Raw genomic sequence first — 27017 nt, 5'->3', positions numbered from 1 at the left:
TTTCATTTGAATAGCTTTTGCAAAGAGAATGCATGATTTCCTTTGTTTCTTATTTGAATCACTAGCATGAAAGTGAAGGCTGAGGTAATCATTTCTCAAAGGAAGTAAAACAAAGAAACCTCTATTTCATTGCTAAGAAAGCTGAGCTCAGAGGCTCCCATGATCTGTTAAATTCAAAATACTCAATTGATCTAAATGAAAAATAATTACTGTAGTCACTAAAGACTGTGATGTGGTTGATCCTTATGTAACACATGTTCTAAGAATAGGAAAAACAATTTCTTCTCACTATGTAAAATTCAGATGCAAATGAAAGCAGAAAACAAAACAAAACATTCCATCCTTGTATCTTTTAGGCTGAATGTACTCAAAAGTCAATGCAAAGTAATAAAGAATAACCAGAACCCTTGCTTTGCTCCTCGCTAGAGCCTCACTCATCTGTAAAACTGGTAATAGCACATTTAGGAAAACACATTGTCCAAATTACCATTAGCAGCCGCTTTGCTGACAAGTTAACACCTACAGGTAGATTATACAATGTAGTGTATCTACATACCAGGTTACATGAAAATAGAATCATAGAACAGCCCAGGTTGGAAGGGACCTCGAAAGATCAACAGGTCCAACCCTTTATGGGAAAAGGGAACCTAGATGAGATTATCCAGCACCTTGGCCAACTGCATTTTGAAAGTCTCTGCTGATGGGGATTTCACCACATAAGTGGGTTGCACTACACAAGCAGAGGTTGTTCCAGTGATTAATTGTTCTCACTGTTAAAAATAATAATAATTTCTTATTTCAAGACAAAAATGTCTCCCAGCATAGCTTATACCCCTTTCCCCTCGCCTTCTCCATATTTCTCCTTGTGAAGGGAGTGCTTTCCTCCTTTTTGAAGCCAACTTCTTAGTACTGGAATACTGAAGTGAGGACCTCCCCAAGCCTTCTCTTTTCCTGGGCTCTTTGGTTATGTCAGCTCAGGTACAGGACTTGTCTTTTTAAAATATACGCCTTGAGTAGCTTAAGTAATGAAGCCTCAATTCCTTTATCACTGCAAATTATTGTCCACAATTCCCTCATCATAACTCCTGTGCCTTGTTTCACCCTTACATTGGGCAGGATGCAGCAGGTGCTGGAGCTAAGTGCATGCTGATGAGCTGTGCAATCATGCTGTTTCAACTGAATATACACAAAGAGCAAGTGTTACTCTTTGAATATACACAAAGAGCAAGTGTTACTCTTCTACTAGCAAAACACACAGATTAACCCAAATTTTCCATTATTCCAGCACCTACAACTCAAACCAAATATAAGAAAAAGTGTTAGCTAAATATATTGAAAAACTTGGTCATATGCACTTTTAGGGTTATCATTACAATAGTTACAGCAATTTAAGTGTTTGAGTTGTAAGGCTGCTGTACTGAATTAGGCTATATTTGCAGAAGGCCTACTATTTCATCAAGACTTATCCTAGTTTTTTCATCCACTTCAAAAGGCACTTGATAAGGTCATTAGTTAATCAAGAGGTTTAGAAGTGCTTAAAAACAGTCAGAGCACGTCTACCTCATATACTATCTAGTTTCTACCTGGTAGTTTCTACCCTTGTGATGGCCTGAACTTTATAAAGGTTTACTGATAAAATATATATTTACTCACAGCCTACATGCCATTCTTTTTGCTTTTCCTGTTTTCTCAACATGAAGTAACAGACGTATCTGCAAAACTTCTATGTTGATGAAAGCCATGCAGCATGCAAGGAATGACTATGGTATGTGAAAACACGACATATTTCTCATACTCATTGTTTTCATGCAAAATACTCAGTTTACTTTCTAAAAGGAAAAGTATAATTGGGTAACAACATATATGTTTTGAACTTCAAGTTATATACAGCTAGAATGACTATAAATCTGCATTTGTTAAGTAAAACACATACCGAAATTATTATTTTTCAGTCTACCTCCTAAGAGTCTGAACTTTTACTGAATAGAAAAAAATATTTCTATTTGACTCCTGTACTATTTAAATCACTGCTGTCATCGAGAGTATATGGGCTGCAAAATGTGAAGGTCAAAATATTTATATGCTACCCAGTCTTCCAGTTTTTCCCCTGTATTTCTTATTTTTTAGTTATTTTGAGAAAACAGGTCTGTACACTTGGATATGCGTCATAGGGTTCACTACTTTCAGTGGGAATTAGTGTCACTCTTGACACTATTAAGATATATTACTGGACTATTACCAGAGCCAGCATTTGCTATAGCTGTACTCGTGATAAGACACCTTTTTGTTCTCTAGACATAAGGCATGATTTTTATCAATTCCTTTAGGAATAAATAATAAGGAAGAAGTCTAATTTTATCAGGAGAGAATACAAGAAAGAAATCATCCAGATGAAACTGAAAAGCACTTATAGCTAGAACCTGAGGGATTATTTTCTGACGCACAACTCACTGCAATATTTTCTGCGTTTTTCTTTATCACTCCAACTTCAATCCTGAAGACCAGCAAACAAAACGTGCAAGAAAGCTCTCATTTCGAGAGGGCAAATACTCTAAGAGTGCATTTGAAAATGGATCCAGATTTAAAGCTGGAGTTGGCAGTCTAATATTTTCCAGGCTGTGCCTACAGTGAGATGGATGGATGGATGGATGGATGGTGGTGAAGCAAAGAGCTGCTACAGCTCGGTGTGACTTGATGTTGTTAGAGAACCATCCCGGGAGCCTCCCTCTCGGCCTGGCAGTGCCATTACACGACGGCTCTGTGAGGTGAGGGCATTGCTCCTCGCTAGCAGCCGCCATTAACTGACTGCCTGCCCCCCCACCGCCCACCCGCTGCACCCACGCGCCGCCGCAGCGGGCACTAACAGCTGTTTCCCGACACGGAGCGCTGACAGCTTCTTCGGCTACGGTTATGGCCGCCTAAAATGGCTTCCCCCTCTGAGAAGAGCAGCCCGGGCCGCCCTTTCCGCTCGCAAATGCAGCGCTGCCACCGCCCTTCCTTTCCCGCCCCGCCGCCGCTGCCGGGGCTGCCCAAGATGGAGGCGGGCGGGGAGCGAGGGGACCCGCTGCCCAGGCTCCGGCGCCATTTGCGGCAAGGGGCAGAGCCCCGCGCCCTGCCGCTGCAGCCGCCGCTCCGGGCCGGCGGGACGGCCGGTGGGTGCTGCCGGGACGGGCTGGGGCTGCGGTACCCGCCCTCGGGGGAGCAGGGGGAAGGGGATGGGCGCTGCTGGAAGCCCTCAGGAGCGAGGGGGCTGTGCCATCGCCCCCCCGGCCGCTGAGGTGCACGCTCGGCGTGAGGGGGAAGCGGGCGGTGCCATGGCGCAGCTGGGGCGAGAGGGGGCTGAGCTGCGGCCAGCCTCGTCTCTGGAGTTGGGGAAGAAGCTCAGCGAAAAATAAATAAATAAATAAATAAAACAAAAATAGATGGGTGGTTGTAAGCTCCAGCAAAGCCGTTCCTACGTTCAGCTGGTGGCAACGCATCTACAATGATGCAGAGCTAGCATAGCTTATGTTTCTGAAGGCACATAAAGCACCAATAACTTTTAATGATAAAGGAACTTCAAAGTATGAAACATCAAATACACTTGTACCTCACAGATACCTCTGTTTCACTTTTTTTTTTTTTTAAAGTATGTGACTATTGAGTATTGTAGTTTTTTACTGTCGGGCACAAAAATACACTTCCAAATTTGTTTGCTCTGTTGTTCATAAGTAGTTAAATATGCCTTTCCTAACCTTGTCAGCTGTTAATTTCCCAAAAAAAGGTATGCAGACAAAGTGTGCTGGTTGTTATTGCTTTATGTGTTTTTTTTTTTTTAATCAGAGGGCACCTTGCTTAAACTCTTACTTCAGTAAATGTACAGAGCTTTTTAGAACGCTTCCTCTCCAGTACAAAATGTATTATACTGAGTATAATCATCTCCAAATATTAAATAATTAAAAAGATAAGCATAGTGTTTCATTTAAGTATAATCATACTGCATTTAATGGCTGGCTTTAGTGATACAATTATGTTCATATTTACAGAAGAGTGTGCAGCTGTAGAGAAGAAGAAGAAGCCTTCTCCTAGACTGAATATTCATTCTGCATTCTGGATTTTGGCTTCAATTGCTGTGACGTATTACTTTGACTTTTTAAAATCTGTTAAGGAAACTATTCAAGCAGATAGGTAAGATACCTTTTCTTGCAAAGAAATGTTGCATTTTCATCTTACAATTGTATTCAGATAGCTATATCTGAACTTTGTGTTTTAAATCTTGGATAAACAAGATCTACAATAGGAATAGAGAGAGCTGGGACTGTTCAGCCTGGAGAAGAAAAGGCCGGGGGAGGATTTCATCAATGTGTACAAATACCTGAAGGCATGGGGCAAAAAAGATGGAGCCAAGCTCTTTTCAGTGGTGCCCAGTTGAGCGCAAACTGAAATATAAGAGGTTTCATCAGATCATCATTCTTTAAGGGTGGCTGAGCACTGGAACAGGCTGCCCAGTTGTGGAGTCTCCATCCTTGGAAGTACTCAAAAGCTGCCTGGATATGGTCCTGGGCAACCTGCTGTAGGCGGCCTTGCTTGAGTATGGGGGCTAAACCAGATGACCCCCGAGTCATTATTATTAAATTTGGGTAAATATCATGCTTAAATGTAAGATTTCAAGAAAAATAAATCTTTTGTTAAAACTTTTTTCTTCAGGATCTACTGAGCCATCTGTGTATGTGTAAAATTTGTTCTAATAGCAAGATGTTTTAATACTGTACCTTCAAAATTATTCTCAAGTACAAGGAATTGCTGCATATTCTAATGAAAGTGTTGGAGTTTTGACTTTCAAAAAAGCTGAAATTAATCTTAAAACATCAGTGAAGTTTTGTGTGTTTTTTTTTCCCTCTTGTTCTCTAGACTTCTTTGAGTAGACTAGGAAATAAATGAAATTATTTCTGTGAAATAATTCTATATTTTTTTTCTATTCTATTTATTTTCCATGAAATTATTCTCAGTGGGATTGATAGATGTTAAACATTTCAGATAACTTCACCTGGAGGTGCCTTTTGAACTTTGTCATTATTGTATAAATATGTGGAGGCTGAACAGGGCCTAAGCTCTATGCTGTGAGCTTCTCTGAAACTACTTTTCCAGGTTTGTCTTTCCCATCTTTATCTGGAGGTATGTCCCCAGATAGGCTCAAAAGTGCACCATTCTAAATAATCACCTACTTTTTTTTATTGTGAATCTGAAATCCTGGATTTCCCTGTGGTTTTGTTCAGTATCTTAAAGTTTTTTTTTCATGATTTTTTCTGTTAAAGTTAAGAGTTCATAAACTCGAAAGCTTATTAAAAGCTTTCTACAACACTTCTGCTACACAAAAATTGGTAAAGTCAACCTTACAGTAAGAAGCACAGTTACCATAGACCCTAATTTATTTCATTACTTATGAAGTGTTTTTAGCGTGTTAGTATAGAAGATCACTGTGACAAGGTCTGCTGCATTGCATTTCCAAAATATTTGAGGGAAAAATAAATGACAGGAATGATGCATTGACGCATTTGAATCAAACTGTAGTAGCTAAGTGTTTTGTAAAAGTAATTTAAGAAACACAATAAAGGCTAATGTGTATAATTAACAAGTATTGTCTGTTCTGTTTCTAGCCTAGAATGAAGATTAATATGTGAACTGAAATGTGACCGTACTTAACGTGCTTTTTTTTTCCCCCTTGCACAGTTGGTGGTTTGTCACTGGCAGTTGCTTATTGGCTGCTTGTTTATCTGTTGCCTTTTACTGCATAATATATCTTGAGTGGTATCGTGGAATTGAGGACTACGATGTGCGGTATCCCATACTGATACCTATCTCAACAACCACTTTTATTGCAGCAGCAATTTGGTAAGTTGAAACACATATATACAAACTTCTGCTAAAACTGTACAGGTCTAACTGTGTAAACGCTGCTGCTTATAAAATGAGCCCATTCCTCTAATTCTACTGAATGTACTGGTGACAGTACTAGTTCCACTCTGCATGATTTCTTCTGCCTTCAAAATTTGTTCATGAGACAAGATTTGTAGCAGTTGAAGCTGTGTAGTAAGCATACTTTTAGATGTACTGTGTCTTTTCTATATTGTGAGGTTTAAAACTTTAAAGGTATATTCTGTAGTAGAGAAAATTTTACCTGATCAGTTCCTAATGCATAGTTGTTCATTATCAAACACAGTATGTATAAATAGCAAGTATACAGAAACTCATATGAGATTTAAGAGTTTCTGTCTTGTCAGAGAATGGTACATTTAGTAAGAGATGATTTGTTTATGAGATGAGTCAGAATTGAGCAAATGTGCATGTGAGTGAAAAAGTATTTGTGTGCAAGTATATTTGCTCTCTGTATGAAAGCTGGTTGTCCCTTTCAGTGTAGGTGCTGTGTCTGAATAACGCCAGTATTTGTTGCAGTGCTGGGGGTGGGGTGGTGGTGGAAGAAAGACTGAAAAAGATAAATGTTCCCTATAGTTTAGAGTAGTCATATCCATAATCCTCGTAAATCAGTTCTAAAAGAAATCGTCCCCCCCACCCCCTTCTATGTAGTTAATTCATTCTCAGCTCTAATTAGCTGTAACTATAAGTTGTTGTTTTTTTCCCAGCTTCTATGCATGCCTGTGGGAAAAATCAAAGAGTATTTCATTTTCAGGTGGTTCATACATAGAGATTCTGAAAGTAAAAAGTATCTTTACTCTTGATGGGTCTGAGTGGCTTTGCTCAGTGTAAAACAAATCTGCAGCAGTTACTGGTGTTCTAGGATGAGTTGTCAGTAAATAAGCAGAGAACTAAACTATCGATTTAGTGTTTTTTTTTTTTCTTTCAAGTTGTAAAGAAACAAGTATTTTTCCAGGTTGCATTGTTTAAATTTCGTTTCTTCTCGTGCTATGATTTATTTGCTTGCCTGGTATTTCCACATGACAACTGAACTTTTGTCTAAAGCTTTCTTCTTTTTTTTTTTTTTCCCAGTTTCAACGTTGCCTTATGGCCTGTTTGGTCGTTTATGACACCTTTGTTGCTCTTCATTCAGTTTATGGGTGTTGTGATGCTTGTGTCACTCCTGGGATAAGTCCTGCAGGTAAATAATAGAATTGTTTAGTACATAAAAGTATTTATCTTGTTGCATAAGCTGCTTTGTTATACAAACAGTTCAAGGATTCCTACTCTGCATGCTTTTAGGATATTGAAATTTTGTGGCAAATGGAGTTACTGGATAATATGCATGAATCTTAAAGGGAAGAATATCCTTTTCCTCTTCCCAAAGATTCAGTTCTAGTCAGTGAGAAGAAATAAGTCAGAGTGGATGGCTTTGAGGAGTATAAGCCAAATATCTGCAGCTTTTACCCAGACCTTCCTTCTTAGGGAAGTTGCTTGACATATAGTAAAGGGGAGAAGCTGTAAGGGTCCATATGCAACAGTCTTCTCTTTCCTTCTCCCTCCTCCCCTCTACCTCAGACTTAAAATTCTTTATTATCTTTAAGTATGCTGCTTTCATTTTCTGTGGTGAACAGTCCACTTGGATATTCCTAAAAAGCAACCTTTTTAAGGCAAAAACAGTTATTTTCTTGACTTGAAAAATTCATTCCCAGTACCTGTCACATTGAAAAGGGGTTCTTACATTTTTGTTAGGATATGCTATTCAAATGAATCCCGTGAAATTGAAAATTAAATACAGATCAGTAATGGGGTAAGAGATGTCCCCTGATCACTGGTGTCCACATCATCCAGTGAAGTGACTACTTCAGCAGGTTGTTTGCTGTACTTGCTCACAAGGGAATGTGAGGAAGTCTGTATTTGCTTTCTGTCACAAATCTGTTTGAGTAAAGAAGTCCCCCAGCATTTTCATGAGTGAGGCAAGAGGAATGGGACAGTGCTGGATTTTGAGTATAGCCTCTTGTAGTGCCAGAATTGTAGGGAAAAAATATTTAACAGCTTGGTCAGCCACATACACACAGCTTTTACTTGCATAAATGAACTGAAACTAGTCATACACCTTTTCACCAATTCCTCGATATCAAGAAAACTTTTTTTTTAAGGAGCTAATTAACTTAGATCATACCCTGTCTGTGGACTTCTGAAAAATACAGTACTTACTTCAGAACCTCTTTAATTTAAAAGCTCGAGTTGCGTCTGCTAGTGCAGAATTCCTCAATGCATGTTTGTTCCTTCTGTCACTAGCAACGTTCTATTTGAGCACTGGAAAGGTGGAGAAAGGATGTGCTGTGGTCTGGTAGAGTTTTGCTTTTATTAATAGACTAAAAGAACCATTCTGCATTAATTTGTACTTGAAGATAGAAAGTAAGAAGTACTAGCTAAATGCAGATATTCTGAACAGCTGAACCTTGTGAAGAAAACAATTTGTCTGTATGAACAGCCAAGTAAATTCTGTTGCACTGTAAATTATTACTTGGTGATGCAAAGTCATCCAACTAATGAATATCAATTTATACAAGATACGGTTTGTGCAGTATATATAGCCTTACAGTATTTCTTATGTCGGATTTGTTTTTTCTTCTCTTTCAGCTTTATGTGAAGGACTCCAGTTACAGTTACCCTGCAGAGTGGGTGTTGTTTTAGTTACATTCCAGTCTTTTCATTATTTAACTACATGATTTATAAATCAAATGGACATAAACCCATTGTTCAGCCAGTGGCTGCAAAAAAGCAACTGATTGATGAATAATTGAAAGATATATAGGTTTTATCTCTCTTAGTAATATAAAGCACTTCATTTGTGACGTAGCCTGTTTTATAAAGGTTTTATTCGCAGTTCAATACTAAGCAGATGGGTAATAGGTCAGTTATATGGTTTTAAATCCTATCTGGGGACTCCAGATTTCACCTAGCCCAACTTCCTTCTTAAAGCAGGTTGATTGGTTTGAAAATAATTGATACCTAAATTCAAGTGTTGTGTTTTTTTTAATATGTTATTTTTACATTTCAAGTGGTAGCTAAAATACTGATATTTGGAATCTCTTTGAACGTCTAAACTTTCACATTTGACAACATGGGAGACACTTCTTGGTCCGTTAAATTTGTAATGATACACATGTTGTCATGGAGGAAATATTTAGTTAATCTAACCTCTTGACTTCAGATCTGTTAGTATTTGAAAAAAGATATGTATCTGGGTAAGGGCCTAGAAAGCTGGTTGAAATTTCCATCATTGATAATCTGCTAGTGCCAATAGTGAAATAAACAAATTGCACTTGTACTGACATAATTTGTCCACAGCCAAAAACAGGAGATGAAGCTGTGAATAACCAGCAATAGAATGAACAATAGTAACACTACACAAGAACTGAAGAGCACAAAGTAAAATATTTTGATGTATATACTGTTTTCCAATGTTCAGGATGCTTTTCTTCCAAAAATTAACTTTCTGTTCTTAACAATGCCTGTTAATGAAATTGCCATTTTTCTTCCTCAGCAATAGAGGTTGATATTAAATTAAATGTCATTAGCCATACACAGCTGGGAAAATAACATTGTCCATTTGTTCACCTTGTTTGAGATACTTAAATAACAAGAAACCTGGGCACCATCTCGTTGCTAGACCATTTTATATAGGTCATTGTGTTAAATTCTTTTTTGGAAGATAGGAGAAAGTAGAAGCTGGTTATTGAAACTTGTTTAAATTTACTCTTGTTGCTTGGAGTCCAGACTGTTCGAGGAGACTGCTGTTCATTCTGACTTTCAGATTCACACAATTGCTGAATACACACTACGTGAAACGTTCAGTAATGAAAAAGGCATTGGCTGAAGCTACTGCAGTTCCATTGAAGAAAAAACTTGCTGGCAGTAGGCAGTGTAAAGGATCAGTCAAACCAAAGTAAAATACATCTAACACTACTGCTAAGGAGTTTGTAGAGGAAGTCAATAGTTTCAAATTTTACATTAAAAAAAATCAGTTTACAAAAAACAGTGGTACTTTGCATTTAGAAGTGATACTTTGCATTTGCTTATCTTAAGGTCTTCATCTTTTAACAAACTTAAACAATTTTATGTCTGCATAGATGTACATTGACTGATTTTGTTTATTATTTAAATGCACTTTTGCTCAGGGATGGTAATTATCACTTTATTTTTATTTATCAACTGTATAAATGCTCTAGGTGCTTTAAGTTGACCCTGTACTCTTGAAATAATTTTAATGTTTGCTACATGTTTCCTCAAATTTACTCTTCTGGACTTCTTAATAAACTTTTATACAAAGTGATCAATCGTTGTTCAGTACTTAATTATTTAAACATCTAACTTCACTGTTCTTGGGACTGTCAGCCCATCAATTTGTCAATTCATTTTGTCTTTCATGACCTCTCAGCTGGCTTAATTGGCAGTGTAATACTGTTCAGTATGACTTGGAAGAGCTATTTATCCTGTCTTTTTCTGAAAATCCCAGGTAGATACAGTTTATTTCATAAAAGTCCTGCAGAGTCTTTTGGTAACAGTTACAGGTATCAAATGCAATACTCATTCCCTTGTATGCTCAAAAGCAAGTAGGGGTGAGCCTGGTAAGAATGTAAAACAATCTTTGCTGTAATTAACAACCTGACAAAATCTTGCTGCTGCTTCCAGTTGTGTGAACTCCTTGCTTTCATTATTTTCCTTCTACCAATTAAAGTGTTTAGGGCAAGAGATTAGAAAGATATCTTAATAGTTTCCTGAAAATAATTACTAGGTTGTCAAAATCCCTACTTGAATATGTTGTCTGGCTTCAGACTACTGCAGATATTTTCTGTATCTATTTACATTAATTTCATTTGAGGATGAGAATCTGTGCCAGCACCAAAGAGCTTTTCTTCATGGTGACAAGCGTCTTTTAGAATCACCTTAAAATAAAAATAAAAAAGCCTAGACGGTGAAGATTATTTATCACAGTTATGCATAGAAGCTCTGTTAAATGAAAACATCTTCCTTAGTTGTTCTTTAAGGCTAACAATTAGATAAGATAAAAGTAGAACTTAGCATTTCCGCAAGCTTTACAAGTGATGGATGTAGTTTTGGGCTAGAGGTGACTGAAGGCTTAACTGTTCGTCTGTTACCAGAAATGTCCTTTGTTACTTTTGTACTTTGGCTTCAGAAGAGAAAAAGCTTAAATCCTCAGTAAGTTCTGCATGTGGAAGTAGTGTAAGATCGATACCGTCTCTTCATTTCTTCCCTTTTTTTTTTTCCAAGTAGCTGAATTAGTGGTTTAATTTCATGTGAGGCATAGGTCATACAGTTAAAAAACAAAAGAAACAATGCTTTGTATATTTGATATGCTACCAGCAGATGTAAGGTAAAAATGTAAGACCTGCCTGGCCAGAACAAGGACCAGTCTATCGTCGTATTTGGCCTCCAACCATGGCTAGGTACATGAATACCTAGGATTAAGACAATTTGTGCTGTACGCAACCAAAATGCCATTTAAAATATTTTCTGTTTTACACTGGGATAAATTCCTGTCAACCCTCATAGGCAACCGACTGGGGCTCCAGACCTTGAGGTTGGAACACATTCATAGCTCCTGGCTATAGGGCACAGTTAGAACCAAGTATTTGACATGTGTATAGTAAATATATATATATATAGGGCACAGTTAGAACTAAGTATTTGACATGTATATAGTAAAAAAATATGTATAGAAGTAGGGAAAATGAATAAATAAGAAATGAATTAAATCCTGTGAAAGCTTTTGCTTCGTTGAGCTCGGTTGCTGCTCGCCGTTGGTAGCGACTACCAGTTCCTAGCAATCACTGCAGTGCTCCGTTGTCAGAACGGGACTTACTAAAGGTCAGGGGAAAAAGAAAAAAGGGTCGTTCCTCGGCTTTCCCCTGCGCGGAGCTCACCTCGGCGCCCCCCCGGCCCCGCCGCGGAGGGAGGCACGGGGGGAGCCGGCGGCCCCGCTCCGCCCCCGGTCGCCGCTGGGGGCCGGGCCTGCGGCGGCCCCGGGGCTCCGGCAGCGCCCGGCCGGGAGATGGAGAAGGGCACCGGTTCCCCCGCCGCCGGCGGGAGCTGCCCGCAGAAAAACGCCGAGATCCTCAGCAGCCAGTACGGCATCAACCTCTTCTTGGCCGGGCTGCTGCTCACCTTCGCCTGGGCGGTGCACGCCGTGGGCATCAGCAAGAGCCACCTGCTCTCCTACCTCATCACGCTGATGCTCATCCAGCTGCTGTGGATGCTGTGGTACCTGTGCAGGAGCTGCACGCAGAGGAGGCTGATCCGTGACAAGGACACGCACGCTGGAGCACGCTGGCTCAAGTGTAAGTACTGGCTGCAGTACCCACGGTGGCACCGGGCATGGGATGTCCGTGCCGTCATCTGCCTCTGCTACCACGTCGTTACCTCTCCGTCCCTACCAGGAGACATCCTGGCATTCATGGTCCCGTGCACATGCAGTGCACTCTAAATACAAGCAGAAGCTGAACACTTTGAGAGTCCATATGGGAAAGCTGTCTGCTACAGGTATTCGCTTCCCAACCGCCCGTTTGGCCCGTTCGCAACACTGAAAGCCACAGAGCCTTTTTTCCCTTTCACCCCTGGCATCAGGCAGGTGTTGCAGCACTTAAAAAGACAGATTTTGGAAGGGGTAATTATTAAGGTGTTGTGCAACTCTCCTGGAGGAATTATCACCTTTTCCAGGCAATGCAATGCGACTTCCTTATACTAGCAGCAGTCCAAAAGGTCCCTGAGGGCTCTCTAAAGCGAAGTATTTCAGAGATTCCCATTTGTACCTGTACAGTGATGCCTTACAACTATTAAATCATGTAGGTTGGAAAAAAAGCCTTCAAGATCACCAAATTCAACCGTCAAAACCTTGAAAGCATCTAGAGTTAGAAGAGGACAATGTGCTTGGCCAGAGCAGTTTATAGTATAGCATGTAAAATATGTAAGCATAAAAGCTAAAAGTAGCATTAGCTTGTAGGAAATTTGCAAGGCTGGTGGTAGGATGTGATGGCCCTTATCTGCAGGGTTGGGTACTTACTGGAGTAAGGACGCAAAGATGTATCAAGAGCAGGTGGTTGGGGATCACGGCACAGAGTCGTGTCGAATGCCGTGTGTCTGGGTCCCAGGGAAAGGAAACAACTCGGCTCAGCACTACGTACAGGAGGAGGCAAGCCCACTTTTATCGACCGCTCTTCCAGTCTCGGTACTATAAATAGTAGGTTGGAAAGTAAGTGTGTTCAGTGCAGTGCTATAAGGCAGTTTTTCCATAAAATATTTCCTTCCTCATAGCAAAGATACAGCAATCAGTCACCGCAGCAGCAGCTAATGAAAAATTAATCTAAATCTAAAATCTGGCTAGTTTGAGAAGTAAGGTTGTGTTGTGGAAGTTTGGTTTGTCCTCAGTGCTGCGTGTCTTTGTGTCTTTTATTTTTCTTTGCACTGTTAACAATTATGCTATAAAAATAGCTCAGGGTCATTTTTAAGCTTATTTTATATTTTATGTCTAACGATAAAATCATGGATTGTAGACTCTCTCCTGAAATTTATGGAGTTATGTACCAACTGTTTTCTCCTTGATTATTCACCGTTTTCCAAAATAATCCTCATCTCTCAGGCATTTTTCATTTATTACCTTACGTGGCTTACATTTTCTTGTTCTTTTCTTGTGAAATTTACTGAAATTCATTATTGCAAGGTTTAATTTGATCCTAGTTTGGACCAGGCTATGTTTTTCTTACAGAGAGCAGCTTTCTCCTCTCAAGTGTGGAATAATACTGCTTAACATGGGTAAGAACAACAGAACCCCCCTGCCCTTTCTTCTTTTGGCAGAGCAATCACAGCATTTCATTTGTCCTACAGAATATAAGGAGTCACAGACATTTAGAAATAAGATACTGAAATGCACTACTAGGTTACCTTATCCATTTCTTTTACCAGCAAAGGATTGCTCTTTGTAATATGTTCCCAGCTGTGGCGCCTCCCACAGCTTCTCTTGGATGTCTATGCTGCAATTCAACAAATTCGCCCTTAGGGAAAGCCCTACACTTTCCTATTCTTAAGAGTTCCTTGTAGTTACAACAGTTCTCTAAAACTCCTTTGTCTTGTATTGGTAAGAGAAAACTTATTTGAACTATGGAAAAACTCGGGTGGCAATTCCTCTGCTAAGAACCCTCTTGCCCTCCTCTGTCTCAGTGGTCTTGTCACAGAAATCTTCTGTCTGGAAGAGAAGCCCAAAAACGAGGGGAAAGGACAAATTTTCATCAAGTCTTTCCACAGAAAGCTCTTGGCAATTCTTGAGTAACTTGAGCAGCTGCTTTTGAAGAATGTCTCCTTGCTCTCATCTTTGGAGAAAATACCCATGAATTACCTGGTATAAAATGTAAACGCAGGCTCAGAATATTTTCATGATGCCCTTCAAACTGTGAATATCATTTTAGTAAAAGCGGTGGCAGCTGGCTACTTGTATCCATTTGCTATGGGAAATATTGGAAAAGAATGGCTTAACAAAGACCTCTTAAGGCAGAGTCCTTGCACACAGCTAACAAAGCTGGAAGGACAAATGGCCACTTCACAAAAACTGCTCACAGAAAGGTTTCCTGGATCATTTTCGTACCAAGATGTGAACTACGTGAACCCTAAAGCACGGTTCTCTTCCAGCTTGTGTGGCAGACCAAGAACCACTCCTATAGTCTGAATGTGGGAAAAGAGTTTTTTAGTAAGGTGAGGTTATCGCAACCCAAATAATCACAGGAAAGCTTAGGAAGGCTTTATATAGGTAGACTCTCTTCCTTGACTTACCCCAGATGTTATCCCCTGAGTACACTCTCCTGCAGTGCAAAGCTCTGTGGCCATCATTTAGAAGTTCAGCCAGCCAGAGAGCTCAAAAGGAAAATCAATTAGCTTCACAAATGGCTTTATTTTATTACGTTCTCCAGCAGCACAGCTTCTGTTCAAAGCATGGGCAGCTAGTCACCTTACACAGCCCTAGGCAGACTTCAACATATATCTTTTTCCTGCTTGTATTAAGTTGTCTATTATCAAAACCCAAACAATACTTGAAGTTTAGAGTGGTGTTTTGACAACTGTATCATTATAGCTTCCTGCTTCTTGATGGCTAATAGAAAGAATTAAGCCAGCACTTTGCAATACTGAAAATCCTATTCTGGATCTCCTAAAACACAGAGATTTCAATGAATATTTGGAAAAAAAATCCACATTTAAAAAAAAATACTTAATGCTCAGTAAAAAACATTTCTTTTTATTCTTTAACTTTAGAAATAGCAAAATGGTGGAATCATCTTCATTATTTCTAATTATTGGTATATATCAAGTATTTAGGATTAGTATATAATACTAAGATAGGTTTTCATCATTTGGTTGTTTTCTAGGAAACCAAACCAGACAGCTCACTGCAGTTCTGGTCTCTGACTCGAAGTGTAACCTCCCCAACAATGGCGCTGGCATACCAAGTGATTGTGTTACTGCCCGCTGTAGCGCTCTTGGGTCCAGAGACTGTAACATTATTGTTCAACTCCCTTGAGTTGTATAGTTTGCTGTGTGACCGTATGGAGCATTAATTCACGCGCTGTATGGCTGCTTTGGTGCTACAGTTACCTGGGAGGCTGATCTTGCAAGGAGCTGGGAGCCATCTGCAAGGCGCTGCGTGTCTTCAAGTCCAGGCTCCTCCGTACTGCCTGTGCTGGGTGTGTGCCTTGATGTGCTTTAGTAATACACTGGGCAGAGGTTTTCACAAATTAGAGAGTCTTGTTACATCGAGTCGGTTATCTTCATGAACTCGATCCACTTTTATCTCCCTAAGCAAGAATATGAGTATTGATCTATCATTATTTCTCTAAACAAGATTTTGGCATAGTGCTACGGATTGTCTCTAGACAGTACAACTGTACATTGATGTTTTCTAATATCTTTTCATTTGTAGGTGGGATTACTTTATTTGCAGTGATTACTTTAATTCTGGACTCTTTTAAAATTGGATACTATATTGATTTTTCAAACTGTTTGTCACCAACTGAAGGCATTTTTCCTGTTACCCATGCAGCGCACACCATCTTACAGGTAAAAGACACTGGTTGCAGTTTTATATTATATCTATACTTCTTACCAAAAATATCTTTTTTTTTTTTTTCTTCTCATCATCATGGATTTTACACTAATCTAATTTCTAAACATATCACAGGATGATTTTGAGGGTTAAGTTCTTGTGCATGTATACCTCTTTATGTGCAAATTCAGCCTTGGCAACCTGAAATTTCAGTAATTGCTCAGCCATAAAACTCCCCCAAAAGAAGTTCAAAATAGAAGTAATCAAAAATGCTATCAATAGTTGAAATGACATGCTCTTTAGTTAAGTTACCTACAAAATTTTCAGAATTTTTCTGGCAGAAATGAGCAGCTTGGTTAAAGACAATTCACTTATTTCTATATCTACAGCTTGCCACACAAGTCCAGTTCAATCTGTCTGATATCCCAGTATAATTAGGGGTGGATGCCTGATACTTCAAACAGGCAAAACCCCTTTCCTTGTGGGTTATAAAAACATTTGCACATCTTTCCTGTAACAAAAGAACGCAGATCATTCCAGAAGCATTTGATTACACTTATCAGTGGCTGCACGCTAGAAAACATGACAGGAGTCACTGACTCCTGTAAAATATTCCAGCTGTTTGTTTATTTTCAGGCTTTGTCTCTGTATTATATGGTGATATTCCATAGCCGATTGTTTACTGAATGAATAAATGTTGCCCTTTCTTCTATTACATGATGGAACAAAAGGATCCTGGCCAGTTTTCCTAATAGTTTTCCTTATTTTGAATACCTGAATCATGAACAGCTTCCAGTTCTTCTGTCACAGGTTGTTAGCCAGTCTGTGAAGGCAGAGATAGTGAGAATTGTTGGTAGCTGCAAGAGCCAGATACATCTTATGGTAAGGTGAAGATTTAGATTATCATCCTCTTTCTTGTCAGGATAATCTAAAACTGTAATTCCTGTGGGCCCCTATGAGCAGACTTGTGGTAAAGAGGGAAAGGAAAAGCCACTAAAATAAGATACTCCGTTAGAGCCAGGTCATCTAATGCACTTTCCAAGATGATTAAGTAACATAGTGATAAGAGCAAGAACAGAAGAGAAAAGAATGATTTTCCTAGCAGTGGTTGCAAGTAAATAAGCAGTTGAACCACCTACATTATTCTGTTTTCTTTAACAGTAAAAACATTGAAATTTGAGCGGTAACTCTGACTTCCATCTTTTTATCTGAGGATGAAATTCTGACTTGATGGAGGTAGTCATAATTTCACTTCTTTTAAAATCCACTCTCCATGTGGAACAGCTTCTTTGCTTTACCTCTGACAGACAAACCCAAGAAATCCTTTCCTGCTGATCTGCATGCAGCATTCCTCATTGCATCCAGTAACCTGGGGTTGGTGAGATTTCTAGCTACTGTGAACTAGAATGTGGAAGAGACTGACCTGAACAAAGGGAACGTCCAATTCCCTGAGAAGGGACATTCTCATTTAATCACATCACTCTTTATTGTTTAATATTTAATTTAATATTGATTTAATATTGCATCGTTCTGATTTAATATTACACCACATCATATTACATCACTAATGTAGCTGATTTTATCATTTACTTAGCTTAAAATGAAATCTTGAGTGTTAGCGTGAATGCTCAAAGGAAAGGTAAAGGATGTAATTTATCAAACACCTTTTGCCTAAGACAAATATAATGTCATTGAAACACAGGATAAAATTACAGTGCAGAGGATTCCTAATTACGTGTCATCTAAAAACCTGAGGATTTGTTTTCTGCAGAATACGTGTTGGATGCTGTTGTATTTCACTCTAACGAGGCATCCTGGTACTTGCCAATAAATGAGCAAATACACACTGTAACTGTGCAAACAATGAACTAGCACCGACCTTCTGATTTCCACTGCCTCTGCGTTAAGCTCTTCTGCAGACAGAAGTCCCTTTGAGACAATGTGTGCTCTGGGAGCAAAAACTGTATTTTCTGTCATTTCTCTACCTTACTGATTTTTCTATTCCTATTTTCTCTCAACTTTCTTGACTTCAGTGTTTGAACAGGGCTTCTAAACTTCCTTTTCTTAAGTGTTGAAGAATGCTTTCACATCTGCTGTCAGATTTTACTGCATCTATCCCAGAACTGCCATCTGAACATGGCATAGATGAGGCTACGGTGCTAATCGCTGATTTCAATTTAAACTTCCACGGCATCTTGTATTTTTGTATTTATGACAATTTGTTGAGATAAATGCTTCATTGGGTGATTGAATTAACGTGTTATTAGTGGGGAGGGCAGGAGGCCGGATTCCTGGTTTTGCACTGGCTGAGTGAGCTCAAGTCCAGAAGTGTCTTGTGTGTCCTGAGCTTCTAGTAGGTGCCACAGAGCACTGCATGTTCCTAGCTTTCTCAAAGATCAGGTACTGAATGTCTCAGACAACACCAGCTGTGGAGGCTCCCTATTAATGTGCGCAGTGAGGAAATGGAAGTCCAGTCACTGTAATTGCTGCAGAAGAACCCAAAGTTTTTTGCAATTTTCAGACCGTTTCAGAAATACCACACCAGGCAGGTTTCTAAGACAAACCCTTTGGACCATTTCTATCCTGATACTTACATACTATTTATTCAGTTCAGTAAGGTAGGAACCTTTCTGAATAAATAGGACTCCCAGTTTCACCCTAACATCCCTGAGGAATATGGCTATGGTTCTGCTTGCACCTACCAGGATTTGGAACAGGTTTTGTATTAGCAACAATCTGTATCCTTATCCTCCCACAGAGACTCCTACTTTTAATACTTCTTTCCCCTTTACTTGCTAAGTCAATACTGTTCTGTCTCTTTTGTTCTCCAGCTTGAGCTTCCTGCACTACATTTGAGTGCAACTGCATTTGTTGCTCCTAATGCGGTTACCTCTCAAACTGATAGAATGACCTTTTCTCTTGCTTCCTGGTCATCCATTGTTTGTTTTATTAATCAAGTCTGGAATCCTTTCACGTCCTTCTCCCTCCACAAAATTTCATATATTTAGGAAATTATTCAAATTTAGCGTCATCACGCCCTGCAGTAGTTATAGTGCTGTCTACAGCTGGCAGTTTTATTTCCTTTGCCATTGAAATAAAAGCCTCTGCAGATACAGAAGCACGATATGTTTTGGTGAGTCATACTGAAACTTTCTATTATTGAGCCACTGTCTTTGCATATAAGAAATCCTAGGTTCCTCCTGCCAGCCAGGTTCTGGCTGAATGTTGGAAGAGATAAGAATAATTTCACATGTGTGGAGATGGAGCCACCTCAGTTTAAATCATCAGAGGATGTAATCAGTGTTTCTGCCTACAGATATACTTTCCTTTTTCTGTTTCATACATATTCATTAGTGTAATGACATTTCTCTGTATTCCTTTAATTTAGGTGTACTTTCTTTGGTGTCATGCAAAGGATATTATCCAGTCTTTCAAAACACTTGAAAGGTAAAGTATCTGATCCTCATCTGGAATGCAAATAGGTGTACGTCTGCACCATGTTTGAACACCTACAATTTTACTGTATCATGGACATTGAGAACTTGTGGAGTTTGATTCTCAGTTGTGTTAATATAAATAGACAGTGACTCCATTCACCCAACTGAGAAGATAATCATTAATCTGAGTTATTTTCTTTTTTCTTTTTTATTTAAACTGTGCTCATACCTCATAATATGCAATAGTCACAGAATAAATATGTATTTATCATGAGAGAGGGAAAGCGCAATGTATGATACCACAGTGTCACATGCATTTTTCAGAGGAAGGAAGCACCAGATTTTTGTCTGAGTACTTCATGTACTACATGAAGTTTTCTTCGTACTGAAGATAGTGAAAGGGAATTTGCATCAGCAACTTGCAGCCAGTGCAGTATATCTGTTTTTTTTTTTATTATTGACCTTTATGGAAATTACCTTTCAGAACTAGTTGCAAACATGCAAATACACAGAGAAACACAACCTTTCCAGCAGTATGTATACACCCAAATCAGTAAGGGTTGTTCTTATTTCTGACACCAGAACTTGGTTCTCATGGTGTAACTAATGTCTCTTCTGAAACAGATGAATACATTTATTTGTTATGGAGCTGAGGACTGGTCTTTGAGGCAGCAAAGCCAGCTCTGATGTATTTTCGTTTTTGTAAGAATGTGAATTAGTATATATTAATGCCTTCACATAGAATGCAAATAAACAAGGATATTAGCTTCTAAAATATTAATCTCAAATTATCAAGAACCTGGCCAGTTTCTATAGGAAGTAAAAGAAACTTACTCATAAACTTCAGCTGTAGTGATGGCTCTACTTTTGTTCTGCTCCCTTGGGTAAGTGTTTCAGGCTCATGCCAACAAGTGGAATGATTATGGAAGGCTTGCAACGTTAGCTGGTGAAACCATCTCTGTTTATAAGTACCATTTCTAAAATACCTAATTGCAAGTCATTCAGGTCATTCTCTGCAAACAGTGCAGTAATAAAGAACTGTTTCTTGGTGAAGGAATGTTATCAGCCTTGGGTACAAGAGAATAACGTCTGGCAAAATGGCAGATTAAAGGATTGTACCCAAGAAATAGGTACCATGGCCTTCTACAAAAAAAAAAAAAAAAAGGGAGATGTGGGGGGAAGTGCTGGTCAATTGAGAACAATTATTGCCTGGGTTTTACTAGAAAGTTCAGAATCATTAACCCACTTCTTTCTCTGATGCCATTTTGTTTCACCAAGCCATGAAGTGGCTTGTCCAAGACAAGGACTCTCAAAGACACTTGGAGACTTAGCCTCATTTACCAGTAGTCTGAATGGGATAAAGCCCTCTGTTGACTTCAGCTTTCTCCAGGAGACAAAAATGCATGGATTAGAAGTTAGACAAGGTAGTACTATCTCTCTGAAGAAAGACCAGACCAACCACAGTGAGTATGAAGAAGCACCACAGAAGGCTGAGAAATGCGACTCGCAAAACAACCCTGATCAGACCGTTCAGTCACTGTCATTAACGTGTCCAGCCCAAAGAATAATAAAGATCACATATGAGAGCATAAAAGCATCCTATCTATGGTTTAATACATTAATCCATCATGTTTCTGTGATAGTTTGGAAGTCTAACATTCATTGTGCTCTACTGTGGAACATCTTTAGATAGAGATCGGTTATGATTTTTTTTTTCTTGTACTGACAACTAAATAGTGTTACATGTGGTGTCTACAGAAAATTAATCCACTGTCTTTAGCATGTACGTAGAGATATACTGCGTGCATATTCCTTCAATAATTATCTTATTTTGTAGGTTTGGGGTTATCCATTCTGTGTTCACAAATTTACTCCTGTGGACAAATGGAGTGTTAACAGAGTCAAAACATCAACTGAATGAACACAAGGAAAGACTAATCACACTTGGTTTTGGGAACATAACAATAGGTAAGCTGAAGTGTTGGTACATTTTGGAATTACTGCTCCCATGCAAAATACTATGTCTCTGTAGGACAGATCTGGGTATTTGCTGTATAGTCGTTCCTAGGCAAATGGTAGTCAACTGATATATGGTCAGTTCATATAGTAATTAAAGTGATGTATAATCACCGTCATATACATGACTCAGGCTGTGATTTTCTGTTTATTTATCTCCCCTTTGGATGAGGTCCAGAATAAAAATAAATGCCAGAAGTTCCAAACAAAGATAATAATTCTTTTGAGGAATAACATCACTAAAGAATCCTTTTATTAGTAAATCAGAGAAGTAAATTATATACAGTAGTTTTAAAAACAGAATTTACTGTTTTGTAAGCTACTAGTAGAAAACCAAGAATGGATAATCCTGCAAATCTTTCCCAGGACAGTGGTTTCCCATGGTGTGTGGTCCTATGGAATTTTGTGTGGTGCCATGGAATTGGGTGGAATGTTTCAGAGGGATGGAGGTTATCCATTAGTGCTGCTTTTCAGGACACAGATTTTTAGCTGGGTGATTTTTTTTTTTTTTATTACAAATACTCTTCTTCATTGGTAAGATAATTGGTAACAAGCATTGACTAAAACTGCTGGGGATGACTTTTGCTTTCAAATGCCACTGAAGCGTCGGGAAATTTGGAGTTCTTGGCTTTCAATAGGCAATATAAGTTCTCAGCAGCTACAGGTAATTTTCTCCCACCTGATAGGATTTTTATTGTGTTCACAAGGATAAAGACAAAGGTGACCCCAGTTTTACATCCATTTGCAAGGGGATGGAGCCAGGCTCTTTTCAGTGGTGCCCAGTGCCAGAACAAGAGGCAACGGGCACAAACTGGAACACAAAAGGTTCCCTCTCAACATCAGGAAGAGCTTCTGTGCTGTGCAGTTGACAGAGCTCTGGCACAGGTTGCTCAGAGAGGTTATGAAGTCTCCTCCTTGGAGATCTTCAAAAGGCACCTACCTGGACATGGTCCTGGGCAGCCTGCTCTGGGCAGCCCTGCTGGAGCAGGGGTTGGAGCTGCGGGCCTCCAGAGGTCCCTGCCAGCCTCAGCCACTCTGCGATTCTCTGATTTAGCTGTACAGCAAAAGCATCAGTACTAATCACAAGTTAGTGGCTCTTCCTGATATTTCCACTGTTAAATGGAAGCAGTTTCCTTATATTATTTCCTATTAATCTGCTGCCAGAATTGTTGCACAAATGTGAATAAACAGAAATAGTTTCTATAACGAGGAGCAAAGTAGTGATTCACAAGACAAATTTGCTATTAACATATAATCCACTGCAAAATCTTTTTTCACTTCTTACGAGCGTATGCTTAAGACAAATGAATACCAGCTTTCTCCCATCTTTTTCTTATAAAATTAAAAAATAACAAAATATAAAAAGATGAACTTACAGGCACAAATCTAAGATTGGCTCTAGGCTGCCTAAAAATATATTTTTCAGCATTTCTGTTTATATATGTGTAAGTAAATATTTATCTTCTGAAACCATGGAAATTTCCAGTTTCTTAAGTTATTTGTTTGTGATTACACATTAAATACTTTTATTTTACAAATATGTGCAGTTTGTTTTCTGAGATGTTTTAGGGGCTTACAATGCAGGTTATTGCATAGAGAGATAATGATTTCATAGGTTCTTCTCAAAAAGATAAGATAGATTTTTAATTATTTTACTTTCAATCTATACTGGGACATTGAGTGAAAGTATCTGTGGCTTACTTCACCTCTTTCGTAGACATAAACATATTTTTAATAAAGTGCTGTGGTTATTAGAAACCACTCTAGTGTAAATAACTGACAAAAATGAGAGGAGTCATTTTCTCATTAATTTTATATTCTTCATCTGACCTACAGGTGGAATTACTCAATATTCTATAAAATCCACCTAAGCCAAATGGCCAAGGACTCAAGTCCTTGAGGTTTTGGATATTTGTATAATAAAAAAGTAGTATTTGAAAGGCTCTGTTGCACTTTGGTGCAGCATTCACTTATGATGTGACTATTGCTAAGCAGCTGAGTAGTGGAGTTAGAGATTATGCTTTGGAGACCAGGCAAAATCTATGTTAGGTTAATGATTTAAATGACACAGATCCTTTTTAGGTGGCTAACTGGAGAGTATGATGTGTTGTTTGACTGAAATCTTACCTTTTATGTTTTATTGCTTTATTTATGTTTTATTTATTTGTTTTAAACAAAAAAATCCTTATAATGCACACATGTAATCTCTCCCTTTCCTTTAGTTTTAGATGACCATGCACCTCAATGCAATTGTACAACGACAACTCTCTGTTCCATATTTTCTCAAGGAATATATTACCTATATCCCTTCAATATAGAGTACCACATTCTAGCATCCACGATGCTCTATGTCCTGTGGAAAAACATTGGCCGCAAAGTAGAACACCATCAGCAACACAAAACTCCATTCAAATTCCACGGCATAACTGTTGGGATGATTTTTGGACTAATTGTGTTAACTAGCACAATAGCAGTAGTCGTGGTGTATTTAATTCAGATTGGACGTTCAAAAATCAAAAGTGAGTTAGCACTTACTATGTTTTACCTCCATGCTATCTTTGTATTGGCTCTCATGTGTACAGCTGGAGTTGTCGCCCTTCTAATCTACAGACTGGAGGATAGATCATTGGATAACTCAAAGAATCCTGCTCGAAAACTGGATGCAGAACTGCTGGTTGGTACAGCTGCAGGATCCTGGCTCCTCTCCTGGGGATCAATCCTAGCAATTATCTGTGCCCAAGCTCACCCCAAATACACGTGGTTTAACCTGCCCTATTCTGTCCTAGTAATTATTGAGAAATACATTCAGAACCTCTTTATCATTGAATCCATACATCGCGAGCAGGAAAAGGCCAATGATGATATTAAAACACTTCGAATAGTGACTATATCTCGGGGGAGCACTTTATCGCTTACCCCCTCATACAAGGAGATTTACAATGGCCGAGCCGCCCGTGACATTGGGGAGTTACCGTGCCTGGTCAGCAGCAGCATCTGCGCCAGAGAAAGTGACGGCGGTGGTGGTGCCAACGAAGAGACAAGTCAGGGTAACAGTCCAGTCACGCGTTCAGCCTCAGAGTTCTCCTTTTACAGCAGAAGCTCGGTGGCTGACAACAAGAGGAGAATTCTCAAGAACATTGCTGCTTTTTTATTCCTATGCAATCTTTCGGTAAGACATTTTGAACATAATTTGCAAGTTAATACACGAAAGCTTCCCAACCCTTCAAGCCTCATATTAAAATTACATGGTTCCATAGTTTGTAGCAAGTAAATTTTACTTCTTCTGGAAGAATAAGTGAATATGCCTTTGGGGAACAAAATTTATCTAAACATGGAATCTAAGAGTCTAAACTCTTTTTAATCACCATGAAAAATTGTATCAGCAGCAGAAGCTGAAATCTTTTGCCATTGGTGTACCCGGGTAACAATAGGGAGGGCTTACTTAGAGATTGCCAAAACTAAATTGCAGGTCAGTGGGGTCACAGTCACTCGTAATTTATGATTAATACTGGCATTGCCTTCTTTCCTTGCAGCTTTGGATACCACCGGCATTTGGGTGCCGCCCAGAGTATGACAATGGACTGGAAGAAATAGTTTTTGGCTTTGAACCTTGGATAATTGTTGTGAACCTTGCAATGCCTTTTTCTATTTTCTATCGGATGCATTCAGCTGCCTCACTCTTTGAAGTCAATTGCAAAACATAGGTCATATACAGTCCCTCAGTGAACAATTGATTGAAGAATTAATTACACAAATAACAGATGAATGGGTGGATGAGTGACTGAACATAGCCACAGCTGCTCAATAAATAGAAGATTCAATACATATTTCTAAAAGAGGGGACCATAGCCAATAGCAAGTCATATTTTTTATTTTCCCTCCATGCATTTTGTTAAATATGTATTATTACTGCCAAGCTAGACTTTTCAAAATCATATTAGTGTCGACTCTACATAGTAAAGTTAATTCAATCTCATTAATCTTTGTTTAGGTCATCTGAGATTTGTCCTCTAAATAATTGGTATTGCTTTATTTTCATACATCATGGCCTGTGAAAGTGGTTAAAAAAATTCTGTATGACTTCAGAAGGAAAATCCCAAGGACTGCTAAACTGAGTGATGCTCCTGAATCACAGACTCTGAAAACTTTTAATTCCTAGCTACATTTTTATAGTAAAAACATGAAAACATCTTCTATTTAGTTGGGATGTGGGAATTACATTAAACTTTCTGAAAAGCAATAGAAAATCAATATATATAGTTATTATTTTCTTAACTATATGGCATGAAATCCAAATAAATAGAATGTATGTTAAACATCATGCTGTATATAACTTCCGATAAAATATTTCTATTAATGAACCTCTCTTGTATTTACTAAATGACATAACTCCAAAATAAAGTTAATTCTTTTACAAAGCTCTTTATTCACACATCCTTGGTATGTTTTAAAAGAGAAAAACTCATTTTGTAGCTTAGTTTTAAGTACATATGTTCTGTTGCCACAATGGTATATATCCCCTGTACATTTTTGTTTTAATGGGCTCCTAATTTCTTTGTGCTTCAATCTTCTGGATGGAAAGTAATCATATATACTCACATAGGGATGCTATAGAGCACAGCTGACGCCTATAGAAATTGTGAGGGCCCTGGCTGAGGGTTTTACAAGCCTGGTTTACAAGCTGTCAGAACATAAGCTCAAATCCCTAGGACGGTTAGTTGCCTGAATTTCTCACAGAAAGCAGTAGAAAGGTGGGTGCCTGAATACTCTTAGAAGACAGTCTGTTAGGATGGACAGGCTGCAGCAACGGCCAGAGCGCTAAAACGGGAGCAACAGCTCTGCCATAGGCAATTACTGGTGCTCTGGTGAAGGGCCTGGAGCACAAATCCTGTGAGGAGCGGCTGAGGGGACTGGAGTTGTTTAGTCTGGAGAAGAGGAGGCTCAGGGGTGGCCTGAAGGAAGTTGTGGGGAGCTGGGGGTTGGCCTCTTCTCGCAGATAACTAGTGATAGGACTGGAGGGAATGGCCTCAACTTGCACCAGAGGAAATTTAGGTTGGAAATTAGGAGGCATTTCCTCTCAGAAAGAGCAGTCAGGCATTGGAATGGGTTGCCCGGGGAGGTGGTGGAGTCACTGTCCCTGGGGGAGTTCAATGAAGGGTTGGACCTGCTGCTTAGGGACATGGTTTAGTGGGTGATACTCGTGGTAGGGGGACAGTTGGACCAGATGATCTTGGAGGTCTTTTCCAACCTTGATTATTCTTTGATTCTGTGATCAGGGGTTGCCGCCTTTTTCCCCCAGCCCCTCAGAGGCCGGTTTCACTTTGGGCCGCCGCTGTCACCGCCGGCTGGAAGAGGACAGGCCTTCTTCCCAGGCAGGAGGTTTCAGCTTGCTCTCACGGAGCAGAACGCAAGTTTTAACTTTGTACCACTAGATGGCAAGCACGGACCATCAGATAAATGACCTGATGCCTTCCAGGCGTTGCTTCACATCATAATTAATCTCCGGTCCTATCCTACGCTACATACAGCCGTAACACACCAAGGAATTTTTGCCACCT

The 27017-nt window shown here is 39.2% G+C and overlaps 2 protein-coding genes across 2 annotated transcripts; both read left to right on the top strand.

The window, feature by feature from the left end:
- The first annotated feature begins 2908 nt into the window (after nucleotides 1–2908).
- On the top strand, nucleotides 2909–10232 carry TMEM128 (transmembrane protein 128). Its single transcript, XM_080591991.1, has 5 exons — nucleotides 2909–3152; nucleotides 4026–4167; nucleotides 5710–5871; nucleotides 6985–7093; nucleotides 8539–10232. Exons 1-4 carry the CDS (start codon nucleotides 2924–2926, stop codon nucleotides 7082–7084), a joined length of 633 nt encoding a protein of 210 aa, XP_080448117.1. The 5' UTR covers nucleotides 2909–2923; the 3' UTR covers nucleotides 7085–7093; nucleotides 8539–10232.
- A 1685-nt stretch (nucleotides 10233–11917) lies between these two features.
- On the top strand, nucleotides 11918–25878 carry OTOP1 (otopetrin 1). Its single transcript, XM_080591988.1, has 6 exons — nucleotides 11918–12260; nucleotides 15884–16020; nucleotides 19395–19453; nucleotides 21281–21411; nucleotides 23682–24628; nucleotides 24993–25878. The coding sequence occupies exons 1-6, from the start codon at nucleotides 11975–11977 to the stop codon at nucleotides 25161–25163; spliced, it is 1731 nt and encodes a 576-aa protein (XP_080448114.1). The 5' UTR covers nucleotides 11918–11974; the 3' UTR covers nucleotides 25164–25878.
- Nucleotides 25879–27017: the final 1139 nt, after the last annotated feature.

The sequence above is a fragment of the Anser brachyrhynchus genome (assembly GCF_964034855.1).
Source record: "Anser brachyrhynchus genome assembly, chromosome: 4".
NCBI lineage: Eukaryota > Metazoa > Chordata > Aves > Anseriformes > Anatidae > Anser > Anser brachyrhynchus.
The sequence above is the reverse complement of the archived record's forward strand: the minus strand, read 5'-3'. Positions and strand labels throughout refer to the sequence as shown.